Here is a 13,532-nt window from a genome sequence, read left to right on the forward strand (position 1 = left end):
ACCTGGGGTTGTTCTTGTTTTCTTCTATTAATGCTGAGTAATAGTTTGTTGTCTCTTATGTGTTCCTGAATGCACCATAGAACTACTGATTACACCTTGATGTACCTGAACACACCACAGTTTAACACATACACAATATTAATTCAGTAAAAGTCTGTAAGGAAAAAGTACTTAAAGTATCAAAAGTAAAAGTACTGAACATAGAAAAATGAACGTGTGAGTGTTTTACAGTTACGGTACGTATTATATCCTTAGATTACTTTAACGATAAGGTAGGAAGGAAGGAAGGAAGGAAACTCATTTTTTTTCTGTTTCTTGTGTAGTGGTTTCCATAGCAACAACATCCAGTCCATCCCGGAGCACGCCTTCACCGGGAACCCCTCACTGATCACCATGTAGGTACCACCGACTCATCTCAATCCCAACTCAAGGCCACCTTACTAGATTTTTAAGGAGCTTTCAGCTGTGTTGTGGAAAACCTGGAAAAGTCATGGAATTTCAGAATCACATTTTCCAGGCCTGGAGAAGTCATGAAATCAGTAAAAATCATTGAAAGTTTTGGAGAAGTCATGAAATTTTGTTGTGTGTAATTAAATTCTTGCCATAGTCTTCGGTAGATAGCCTTCCATGTGACGGCAAATGTATTTTCTGAAGCTGTCGACCTAACGTAGTTCTGATATGCATCAGTGCACGATATTTACCAACAAGTAAGCTTCTTCATTTTCTCTCTGTGTTCCATCTCTCCCTTCACGTGTGCCAGCTAGCCTAAATTATGTTTGAATAGAGTCTGATGTGTTTGAAAAACACTGGGTGACAGCCGCGGTGGAGGCATTATGTTTTCAGATTGCCTGTCCTTATGTACGTCTGTCCCATGCTTGTGAACGCGATATCTCAAGAATTTCTTAAAATTTGGCACAAATATCCACTTTGACTCAACGATGACCTGATCAGTTTTTTGTGGTCAAGGGTTTAAGGTCAAGGTCAGCGTGATCTTGCATCCGTCTCATTCTCATCAACATAATATCTCAAGAACAGCGTGAGGGAATGTCTTCAAATTTGGCACAAACATCTTCTTTGATTCAACGATGAAGTGATTAGATTTTGGCGGTCAAGGTCACCTCATCTTTGTCATTCTTGTGAATGTGATATCGCAAGAACACCTTGAAGAAATTTCTTCAAATTTGGCACAAACGTCCACGTGGACTGAAGAATAAAGAAGAAATTAGAATTTGGTGGTCAAAGGTCAAGATTACTGTGACCTCACAATTCTTTTTTGGCCATATCTCAAGAATTCATTCACTAATTCTGACCAAACTTGACCCAAATGTCTAACAGGATAAAATAATGAAGGTCAAAAGGTCAAAGGTCAGCTTGACTGTGACATCATCATGTTTTAACGTCATATCTCAGGAACAGAAGGGGAGACATTTGGTCAGATACTGAATTGGTGACTCTAATCTTGAAACTGTGCTGATTGTATAGATCTTCTGTGTGTGAAGCATCCATGTTTTCACTGACATGGATGGAGACTGTCAGAGACACTGGACTGGTGGGCGGAGTCATACAACCACAGGGTGGACTGGTGGGCGGAGTCATACAACCACAGGGTGGACTGGTGGGCGGAGTCATACAACACAGGGTGGACTGGTGGGCGGAGTCATACAACCACAGGGCAATGATTCTAGTTTATGTCTAAAACAGTGTGAGCTGCGTTGTTGGTAAAAGGTGCCAAAGTAAACTTGCCTTCATATTTAGTGTTGGGCTGAGGGAGAGAATCATATTTAGTAAATTAGGAGTGGATTTATGAATTAAACCTGACGTTTGGACACAAAATCAGATAAGAAACAACACCTCGTGAGTCAGTTGTCATTGTCTCCACTTGTGTTGTTGTACGCAGAGTGAGACGATGAAGCTGTTTGTCTGTCTGTGTTTTCTAGATTCTTCTACGACAACCCGATCCAGTCTGTTGGACGATCTGCGTTTCAGAACCTCCCGGAGCTGCGAACACTGTGAGGAATAAAAAAACACTTAAGTTTATTACATAGATACCGAAGTGAAACCAGAGTTCAGTCAACGTGCTGATTCAGTGATCAGCTGCTGCCTCAGTAACTCAGACACACAAAAACAACTACACACATTGACTGAATGAATTTCTGTATCTCTCAGCTCTCTGAACGGAGCAGCCGATCTCACCGAGTTTCCAGATCTGACGGGAACCAAGAGCCTGGAGAGCCTGTAAGACACAAACAAACACACACACCCACACACACAGAGGAATGTTTCATATCTGAGTGTGTTTGCTGTTGTAGCCGACATCAGTGTGTGTTTTGAAAGCTGAACCTCGGATCAGTTATTAATACTCTGCAGTTATTATTCCATGTGACGGACTGTAACCTTCTCCTTGTTGTGACCCAGATTTCCTCGTCATAATAAACACATCACAGTGTTTATTTTCCCCTGTTTTTACATTTAAACTCCGTCCCTGTTGGTTTCTGAAAGCAGCGTGTGTTTAACAGTAACCTCACACTAAACCAGAAGGTGGAAATAAAAACTCAGACTAAACAAACCGTAACACATTCTCCAGCTCTCGGCTTTTAAATGATCCCTCCTGGTGTTACTGAACGCCTCACCGCGCTGTTTCATGGAGCATGGAGTCAAATTTGTCTGAACTGTAGCATAACTGCCCCGTAAACCTTTTGGAATTAAAGATATTTTTAGACCTGGATAAAAAAACATGCACAAGGTTTTGTCTCTTACTGTATTTTATATTTAGTCATTGTTTAATGTAATATAATCTGGTTACTGTAGGTGTGGCCTACAGTCTACTTTTATGTACCTTAAATGCACCTGAAGGCATCACAGTGCTCCTTAAAATCACCGTAACACACCATACTACATTTGATGCTCTTTAAATGCTCCTGAACACACTGTAGTTCAATGTAATTCAATTTTGATGCACTTGAATGCACCATGATACTTTGTAGATTGACCTCAACACACCAGAAGTCACCTGAACACATCATCGTACATTTTTAGGGTTACTGAACACGCCGTCATACAATCTACACTATTAATCAACTAAACACTTCATAATACAACTTGATGTTCCTGAACACACCACATTGCTTCTTAAATGCTCCTGAACAAAGCAAAAATACCTGATCACATCTGTATACATTCCCAGTACTCCTGAACACACCATAGTACAACTGACACACTTTTGGGACACTTGAATGTGCACAATAATGCACTGTAAATGTACCTGAACACACCATGGTACCATCATATACACCTCCAATGTACCTGAAGTACAACATTGTACAATTGTGATGCACCTGAACACACCGTAATGTCTCTGAAATGTTCCTGAATGCATCGGAGTGCTATGTGATACACCTCTGATGCACCTGAACACATCATAATCACATCACAAAAGTTGTTGAAAGCATTATAATGTCTTTGGAATGTTCCTGAATGCACCATAGTGTAACCCAATACATGTTTGATGTTCCTGAACACACCACAGTGCTTTTTAAAAATTCCTGAATGCACCACAGTATGACCTAATACACATGTATTGTTTCTGAACACATCACAATGCCGTTTAAATGTTCTCGAATGCATCATAGTACTTACATGATGTACCTGAACACACCACAGTTTATCTGAACATACCAGTATACATCATCAGTATTGCTGAACACACCATAGCACAACCTCTTACACCTTTTGATGCACCTGAACACACCATAATGTTCCGTGTTGGACGTTTATAGTGCAGCAGGATCAAGGTTTCAGTGCCCCTCGCCTCCGTCCTGATCACGACCTCTGACATAGATTCACATGCCTAATATGTGTATTTTGTGTGTGTGTGTGCAGGACCATCACGGGAGCTCGGATCACCTCTCTGCCCAGCTCGGTGTGTGAACAGCTTCCAAACCTTCAGCTGCTGTGAGTTCAGATATAAACTGCATCACATCTGTCGACTCACTCTGAACAGTAAAGATAAGGAAACTCTCCAAACAGCGGTCCAGTTGTTTTCTCTGCAACACACATAAATACAACCAGTAGCAGTGACGGACAACAGCCAAAACCACAGCTCTTATCATTTTTGTTGCTGTTATCAAGTCACCAAATAAAGTTTTGAGATGTTTCCAGGTGAGAAATTAACCATTTGTTCTGACGTTTCCTGAGCTGTCATTGGCCAGGTGAGACACCTGGTCAGTGTTCATGGTCACCTCAGGACAAACAGTCTAGCTGAGTCTGACATGAATGTCATTAGTTCTGCAGGTGTTTGGTCAGAAACCAAAGCATTGGACACATTAAAATGTTGACCTGATGATGGCGCCAGATGAAAAGTCAGATACCAGATGTTACGTTGTGTTCACACCAAATGCGATGCAAATTTTTGCGTTGCGTTACCCGTGCGAGTTTGAACACAAGAATATTTTGTGCATTTGTGCGTGAATTCGCTGAGTTGATGAATGACCTTCTGTCGGTATGTCCTCAGTGTCTTACGTCCCCGGAGGATCTCAGTGCTGAAAGGCCATTGCGGCTCGACTTGGTTGCTGAAGTTCAGATTTTTCCACTTTTGCGAATAAGCATTTAAAGCAGAATTGTGCTACTTGCTTCATTCGCACAGCTTAATTTGTGCATTTCATGTCATTCACATCGCGTCCATCAAGCTGCGCAAATTATTTATTCATGCCTGGTGTGAACACCACTTTAGTAGAACACATCCTCTGGGGAACATGAATGTCTATACAAAACAAAATGTCAATCCATCCAGTAGTTGTTGAGATATTTCAGTCAAAACTACAAATAACCTCATTTGGTGCTCGAGAAAATGACAGCAGGAAACATGAGAAGTAAAAACTTTAACCTGATTATAACACCAGATTAAAAGTCAGAGGATCAATAATAGGATTCATCCTCGGAGGAACATGAATGTGTGTACAAAATTTCATTGCAATCCATCTGATAATTGTTGAGATATTTCATTCAAAACCACAAATACCACCCTCATGTCGACGTTACAGGGACAGTCAGGGAATCAGCTAGATCAGTAGGATTCATCCTCTGGGGAACATGAATGTCGTTTAATTCTTTTGTGTGGAAACATCAAATAGATGATGAGATATTTTATTGGATATTTGAAAACCTGTTGGTGGAGCTAGATGAAAATCCAGAGGATCACCAAAGTCAGTAGGATTCATCCTCTGTGGGATCTGAACCACATTCCATCACAATCCTTACAAATGTTGTTGAATTTTTTCAGTCGGACCACAAATATCGGCCTCATCTGGTGTCAGAGGAAAAGTCAGTTTTCTGGGGACCATGACAGGGTGTAAAAAAGTTGGACAAGTAAAAACTTTAACCTGCTGGTGGAGCTGTAGAAAAAGTCAGAGGATCACCAAAGTCAATAGGATCCATCCTCTGGGGATCATGAACGTTTCACCAGATGTTCATGTCACTGCATCCAGAAGTTGTTGAGATATTTCAGGATCAAATTACTGGACTGACAGACAGACACATGCTGCTCAGCAGAAACACATCAGACGCTTGATATATGTTTAACATTACTCCTGATGTGATGTGAGCTCCTGTTGACATGCTGTACCGTGATGCCTTCACTGTCACTTGGACTGATGACAACTGAAACTTTCTCTCTCTGCAGTGACCTCTCCTATAATCAGATCCAGACTCTTCCCAGCTTCTCTGGCTGTGAGAGTGTCCAGAAGATGTGAGTTTAATTTTTAATTTTTATTTTTGTTTAACTCTTTCGTCACCACAGATACGATCTCACCGACAGGTTCAGGTGCCTGATTTTCAGACCTGTAACGTCTTATACACACACACACACACACACACACACCTAACTTATCTGCTCTAAAGTCACTGTAGTGTTCTTAACAGTTACCATAGCAACCAACAAAGTACAGCCAGCTGTGCATTGTGGGAATAATTAGCACCGTTGTAGTCCATGTTTGACCAATCAGATCGCTCCGGAAAAAAAACTCTGTGCGCCGTAAAACAGATTGATAAACGTGATGTAATGGAAATATCAGAGCTAATGTGTGTGTGTGTGTGTGTGTGTGTGTGTGTGTTTGTTGCAGTGATCTGCACCATAACGAGATCGAGGAACTGGAGGAGAACACCTTCCACGGTCTGATGTCACTACGCTCGCTGTAAGAGCACACACACACACACACACACACACACACACACACACACACACACACACACACACAGAGTTTAATTAGGCTGGAGATCCTGAGCAGCGATCCGAAGATGCCCTCCTTAAACACTTCCACATGGAGACACACACAGGTCCAGGTGGTCGACAGGTATGATGCCATAGTTTGGCTCAGAGTCAGGAATCTGCACAGAAATACTACGACTGGTGCTGAAACACTGGAGCAACAAGTACTCAGATCTGTTACCTTCATTTCCCCTCAAACACATTTTAGAGTCTTTAAAATACTCTGCTATCATTCATATTTTATTTAACATGGTTTTCAGCATAAAATGTAGAAACAGCCTCCTGAACAGAGGCTGGGAGCAGATCTGCTCTTTGTCCCTCACTGAGTAATTCTGGATCTGGCCTCGCTCCCTGCTCGATTTCTCCAGCGCTGACAAAGCACTAAAATGAAGTGTGGAGGTAGCTCCAGCTGTGGGAGACTAGCGCTAGGTGGACTGGTGAGAGAACAGTGCTCATCAAGACGGCTAGCATTAGAGGAAACTTACGAGAGTTTCAGCCATAGGCGACGATTTATATTTCTGCCAGTGGGTGCTCCAAACAAAAATATTTGAGACCTGAAATAGGTTACACAATAACATAATCCTTGTTTATATTTGATCAGCACTGCTGAGTTTCACCATTCAATCTGTTTGATCTGAGTTTGAGAGAGAAAGGGGGGGCGTTTCTTATTCTTGATCTGCTTCTGGACTCTTTGTATCCGTGGTGGCGGGTGATACAGTGGAGCAACAGTCCAAGAGCCTGCAAAAATTTTACTTCATCCAGTGGATTTGAGCTCGGAAATGAGCTTGGAGATCAGGAGCCGCATTGACAGACATTCTGAGAATCCTCTCAGAGAGCTGCTAAGTTAGCCTGAAAACCTTTAGTAAGGAGTCTTAGCTCAGGAGTGATTTAGGAAACTTCTCAGAGCAACTCAGAGCGAGGAAGGGACAGAAACTTTTACCTTAGTGAGGAGCTGTGGTCGACACCTTTACTCAGACATTGGGGAAAGTCACACATGTGCAAGTTACAAGTTAGTTGGGGTGAGAATCAAGCAAGTCAAGTCGAGTCATTGCTCAGGTCAAGCAAGTCAAGTCGAGTCATTGCTCAGGTCAAGCAAGTCATATGTCACATACAGCAAACATCTCCTCACGATCCGCTAGCTATATGTCCTCTGAATATGCTGTGAAAAAGTCCGGTCTCTGAAGGCAGCCCGGCTAGCTCCATTGTGTTTGAAAACATTGTTGAACGTAAACAGAAGTGACGCCCAACGGTGCTTAGCGTGCCTTTAATACTGAATTAAAGCCAAGTCCTTTCGAGTCATCTGTCTCAAGTCCAAGTCAAGTCTCAAGTCATGAATACAAAGTCAAAGTCAAGTCGAGTCTTTTATCAACGTTACAGTGTGTTCACACCGGGCGCGAGGCGAATTTTTCGCGCGATAAGATTACATACAAAGTAAATGTAAAGACGCAAATAGACGTGGATTTGTGCCGGCGGCGCGAATGACGCAACGCGAATGGAGCAAACGCGTGAAATTCGCCTCTTCGCACAAGTTCAAAATATTGAACTCCAGCGAAATATTTGCTTGATGCTGTGTCGGGGCAGCCTATCAGCGTTGAGATTTTCCTGTCGTCACCGACGTCACTGACGTGCTGCTGTCCCGCCCACCCCTGCCCCGCATTGTTCCGAAAATGGAGGACAAGCTAATAATAGCTGTTTGTGGCCACCCTGAGCTTTGTGACGTTACGTCCCCAAATTATAAGCTTCAGACCAAGGAAGACCTGGCGTGGAGGAAAGTGAGTGAGGAGGTCGGTCTGCCTGGTAAGTTTTGAAAATTGATTCCAGCTATCGGCTGTACGTTTCTATCAACAAAGTTATCGCTAGCATTAGCCCCAGTTAGCACAACCGATGTAGCTTGCTTTCCGGCCGGCATACTTGTCTATTACTCGCGCGAATGACTCGCGTGAATGTCGTGAGTAAAAACAAATATTCCAGCGGTCAAACTCGCGCGAGTAGAGTGAGGCGAATATTTTACTCGCGCCCGGTGTGAACACACTGTTAGTCAAGCAAGTCTCAAGTCATCATATAAGTCATGTGACTCGAATCCTCCATCTCTGCCGTTACTACATATGATCCATTTTTTAACAGATGTGATTGGTTGTCCCTTTGTGAGCCTGTCAGGTGTCGACGCCCAGTAGAAATGTGTCGGTGTGATCACTCTGCTGATGGAAGGTTGAGACAGACTCAACTCATCGCTGCTGCATTTTCCAGTTTTTCAAATATCTTGGGGTGGTGATCTTTATTTCTGGTGTTCTGATTTAAGTTGGGAAATGTGTGTGTGTATCCCTGATGACATCGACCACACATATTCTCCCTGCACGATCTAATCTGCAGCATTTCATTTACTCACTGTCATCTAGAGTTAAGAGAATGTTTCTCTGACCTCTTTGTGTTTCAACCATTTTCTCCTCTTAAACCTCTTTTTTTCATCTGAGATGCTCTGTGAAGAACTTTTATCTTAACAAGGACCTAGTCTGAACTTTAAGGGGAAATTCAATTTTTTTTTTGTTTGTTTGAGTTTCATCACTAGGAGCAACTATTTGTACCAGGAAGCTTTGTAAGATACAGCCCCTGGGTGCTGTCAACATGGAGGGAACTTTACCACGGTTTATTTACACACACCAGCCACGTTGTTATGAGACAAAGCTGGTTGAAAATCAGCGAGGTATCCCTTCAATAATCTGAATCTGCGAGGAGCATGTAATGTATAAAATTGTCAAATAAATATTGTATAGTAAAAGGTACAATACTGACTGACAAAATGTAGTGAAGTAGAAGGATACAGTAAAAAGGAAATACTCAAGTACAACTACCTCAGAGTTGTTCTTCAGTAAAGTACTTGGTTAAATGTACACAGCAACATTTCACCACCACCAGTGTACATTTCAGGAGTGTTGTCCTTCCACCGCTCTGTGTCACGCCTTTCTGAACATTATGACTTATGTTATTATCAGATTATAGAAATAAGAGTATTAAACACACACGTTCTTCTAAACTGGGATCACAAACAAAGAGTGGCTGTTAAAGTGAACCCCGTGGTTAATCCGTGCTAACGTGCCTGCACAGTATCAGGTCAGCACCCAGAGGTTACTGGGAGATTAAATACACTCAAACTGGGCAGCAGTTGATTTGTGACTGAAAGGTTTCTGGTTTAACATCCTCTCTTCTTCTTCTTCTTCTTCTTCTTCTCTCTGTAGCGACTTATCGTGGAACCGGCTGACTTCAGTGAAGCCGAACTCTTTCTCTGCTCTGCCTGTTCTCATCAAACTGTGAGTAACCAAACTACGTAACCGTGACAACCACCTCATCACCAAAGTGTCTTTACTATGTTACGAAACGAGCGCTGAGCACTAACACGTGAAACAAGCTGCTGTGGTTTTAAACTCAGATCTGCTGAATTAGTTTGGAGAAACAAACAAACAAATAAAATGTATTATTACACGTTTCCATCGGTTCGTTGATTGAATCTCAGAGCAGGGAAAAAAATCAGGGATTTAAGTGTTTCACCAAACTCCATTTGCAAATTTAACAATTTAATGTTCCTTTAAATATTCACCAGTTTGCCAACTTCTCCAGATATTTATCAGTCACTCACTCAGACTCCACATGAACCGCTCATCACGTCGGCATCAATTAGATCCACCGCACACTTATTTAAAAAGAAAACACTGCACTTATAAAGCAGGTTCGCCTGTCGCTGCACTTATTTCCTTCTTCCAGAACAGTGGTGAACGACACCAGGAGCCAGCTGAGATTTCATTAAAACCAAATTAGGACTGGTGTGTTAACTGCACGCCAAATTAATAAAAGCACACAAGGTCAGACTGCCTCGACTGCTGACGAGTAATGTTGCGTTTAAAGGTTCAGTGTGTCGGGTTTAAGGGATTTATTGGCAGATATGTGATATAATATTGTTTAATGTCTCAAGCTGGGTCAGTGAATGTGACAAGTAGGAGGTCACACAAACGATTTGGGAAGAACAACCAGGATTTATCAAACTAAGAATGACTTAAGTAACCAACAGAGTGTGTCGCTCAGCACGGTCAGTAATGAAAGCCGTGCATGAGTGCAACAGTACAGGGTGGACGTCTGCTGTAGTGAAAACATGAAGCAGCTTGTACAGGCAGGAAGGCCCAGGTGAGCTTCATCAAGGCGACGCCCTCCCATGTCAGCCAACTGCCTGATGAGGTTGACCAGAACATCCTCCGAGACAGAGGGAGGGGCGTCACATGAATCACCTGATACTAAGAATCATAGTGTTTTTGCTACCTGTTTATACCTACATAGGGAGCGGGTCCTCTTCCATGGTCTCCACCATGTTGTAGCCCAGGATGGACAAACCAAATACCTGCTTTAGATAGAGCCATTCAGGACAAATTTCAGTTGGTTTCAATCTACAGCCTCACCATCATAAATCCGACACACCAGATCTTTACAAGGCTACTTTTTAAATAGGGTCAGGCGTAAGGCTCACACCATATAAAACACACCAGGGCTACATTACATCACATGCAGTAAATTTCATAGAGAACAATGAGCGCCAACTGAATATTCTTTGGTGAAGCTCACTGAAAATCACAAAGACGCTGAATCTGTCAGTGAACGTGTTGTTGACTTCTGAGCCTTTTTGTGACAACGTTATCTTCACTGAAGTCCAGTATTTTGCACTTTGAGCCCCATTTCTGGTTGTTTGTGATGAAATAGAGTGGCTAAGACCAAAATAATGACGACTGCTCATTTTTGGAGAATTTGGCTTTCCCCTGCCTGGCTTAAAGGGATAGTGCAGCCAAAAATGCAGCCATTATCTACTCACCCATATGCAGAGGGAGGCTCAGGTGAAGTTTTAGAGTCCTCACATCACTTGCAGAGATCCAAGGGGAGAGGAGGTAGCAACACAACTCCACCTAATGGAGGCTGACGGCGCCCCAGATTCAAACGTCCAAAAACACATGATTGAAACCACAAAATATCTCCATACTGCTCGTCCGTAGTGATCCAAGTGTCCTGAAGCCCCGACATAAAAAGTTGTTTGGAAAAACCTCATTTGAACTCTGTTTTTAGCCTCATTGTAGCCTGTAGCTCTGACTGTTAACTTTTTATGTCGGGGCTTCAGGACACTTGGATCACTACGGACGAGCAGTATGGAGATATTTTGTGGTTTCAATCATGTGTTTTTGGACGTTTGAATCTGGGGCGCCGTCAGCCTCCATTAGGTGGAGTTGTGTTGCTACCTCCTCTCCCCTTGGATCTCTGCAAGTGATGTGAGGACTCTAAAACTTCACCTGAGCCTCCCTCGGCATATGGGCGAGTAGATAATGGCTGAATTTTCATTTTTGAGTGCACTATCCCTTTAACTAGTTAACAGTAGTAACTAGAGGTGTCAAATAAATATAGTGAGGTAGGAAGGACAATATTTGCCTCTGAAATGTAGTGGAAGACATGTATAGAGTAGCATGAAATGGACATTCTCAAGTAAAGTACATCAAAACTGTACTTGAGTACTTAGTTACTTCCCATTACTGTTCAATACTGTGGAAACATGGATGTATTAGGAGAACTGGATACAGCACTGGTGGCTCTTTGTCAATGTAAGTCAATTGACAGACCCCAGAAGTTGCAGTAGCGCAGTTTGGCCGCTACGAAAATTGTCTTCAAAGCCCGGCGCACTTACTTGGAGCCTGGTGGAAACATGGAAACATCCTGGAGTTAGACATCAGGTAGAAAACATGTACCTAATGTCATATATGTCTTCCTGTCTGTGTCTCTCTGCAGCGACCTGTCGTCCAATCAGCTGTCGTCTCTGCCTCTGACTGGTCTGCAGAGTTTAACTCACCTGCGATTGGCTGGAAACACACAGCTGATGGAGCTAATACCACGAGAGGAGCTGCCCCGAGTCAGGTGGACACACACACACACACACACACACACACACACACACACATAAACAGATGAAAGCATTAGTTTATTAGGACACACTCCAGTTAACCTACGAATCACTGACCACCACTGAGACATGAAAACAAAACGCTGCCTGCTGGTGACGCCAGACCTCCAACATGGCTGCCGCAAGGGTGGATGACATCACTGACACTCTGATTAGTTTACAGCGGCCAACCAAATACCTTCCTCCAGCCAATCACAGGCCAGAATACACCCTCCATCTCCTGTTGTCCTGAATCACAGCAGCTATCCAAACATGGCCGCTGTGATTCAGCCGGATTTAACTTTTACCCAAGTTACAGTTCTTGATTCAGCCGGATTTAACTTTTACCCAAGTTACAGTTCTTTCTCCACCACTGTAAATAAGTAATAATTAGAAGGGTTTGTTTGTTTGTTTGTGTGTGTGTGTGTGTGTGTGTTCAGGGTGATGGAGTTGCCCTACGCCTTCCAGTGCTGTGCCTTCATCTCCTGTGAGAGAAGAGGAGGAGGAGGAGGAGGAGGAGGAGGAGGAGGTGGAGGTTCATCCTGGGAGAGAGAGGAGGCAGCAGACTCTGCTGGCAGAGAAACCTCCGTCCTCTCCAGCCAAGGTGACACCAAAACTAAAACTGCAACATAACCGCTTCTCATATAATATAAAGATGGTATTTCAAAATAAAAGTCTTAGTAAAACTGAGGCTCTCCTGGCTGTGTGTCTGCAGTAGATCAGGACTGGCAGGATTTCCTGCTAGAGTTTGAAGATGAACCCAAACTTCAACACTCGGTCCACTGCAGCCCTGCGCCAGGTAACACACACACACACACACACACACCTGTCAGGCGCCAGGTAACACACACACACACACACACACACCTGTCAGTACACTTCAACATATACATTACATGTACGTCTTGAACACTTTAAGAACTTATTTCTGATGAGATTTTGCTGTTATACTTAAACATTATTTAAGTTTACTTTAAACACTTTAAACACACACTAAACACACATTAAACACACATTAAACACACTTTAAACACACATTAAACACACTTTAAACACAGTAAACACATTAAACAGTAAACACACATTTAAGACACTTTAAACACACTTTAAACAGTAAACACACATTAAACACACTTTAAACCCACTTTTGAACACACATTAAACACATTAAACACTTTAAACACATTAAACACACTTTAAACACACATTAAACACACTTTAAATAGTAAACACACATTAAACACACTTTAAACAGTAAACACACATTAAACACACTTTAAACAGTAAACACACATTAAACACACTTTAAAC

The 13,532-nt window shown here is 42.5% G+C and overlaps 1 protein-coding gene across 2 annotated transcripts in view; it reads left to right on the forward strand.

The window, feature by feature from the left end:
- The window catches only part of LOC126385839 (leucine-rich repeat-containing G-protein coupled receptor 5-like), a 54,105-nt gene that overhangs the window by 33,766 nt on the left and 6,807 nt on the right, over positions 1-13,532 (forward strand). Inside the window, exons 8-17 of one of the 2 annotated variants that reach the window (XM_050037855.1) lie at positions 324-395; positions 1,938-2,009; positions 2,167-2,235; positions 3,880-3,951; positions 5,678-5,743; positions 6,117-6,188; positions 9,496-9,567; positions 12,071-12,196; positions 12,662-12,825; positions 12,937-13,020. In XM_050037855.1, coding sequence (XP_049893812.1) covers positions 324-395; positions 1,938-2,009; positions 2,167-2,235; positions 3,880-3,951; positions 5,678-5,743; positions 6,117-6,188; positions 9,496-9,567; positions 12,071-12,196; positions 12,662-12,825; positions 12,937-13,020 — 869 coding nt within the window. The remainder of the gene's footprint in view (positions 1-323; positions 396-1,937; positions 2,010-2,166; positions 2,236-3,879; positions 3,952-5,677; positions 5,744-6,116; positions 6,189-9,495; positions 9,568-12,070; positions 12,197-12,661; positions 12,826-12,936; positions 13,021-13,532) is intronic. The other variant, XM_050037856.1, reaches the window with a different exon arrangement.

Source organism: Epinephelus moara, chromosome 24 (genome assembly GCF_006386435.1).
Source record: "Epinephelus moara isolate mb chromosome 24, YSFRI_EMoa_1.0, whole genome shotgun sequence".
NCBI lineage: Eukaryota > Metazoa > Chordata > Actinopteri > Perciformes > Serranidae > Epinephelus > Epinephelus moara.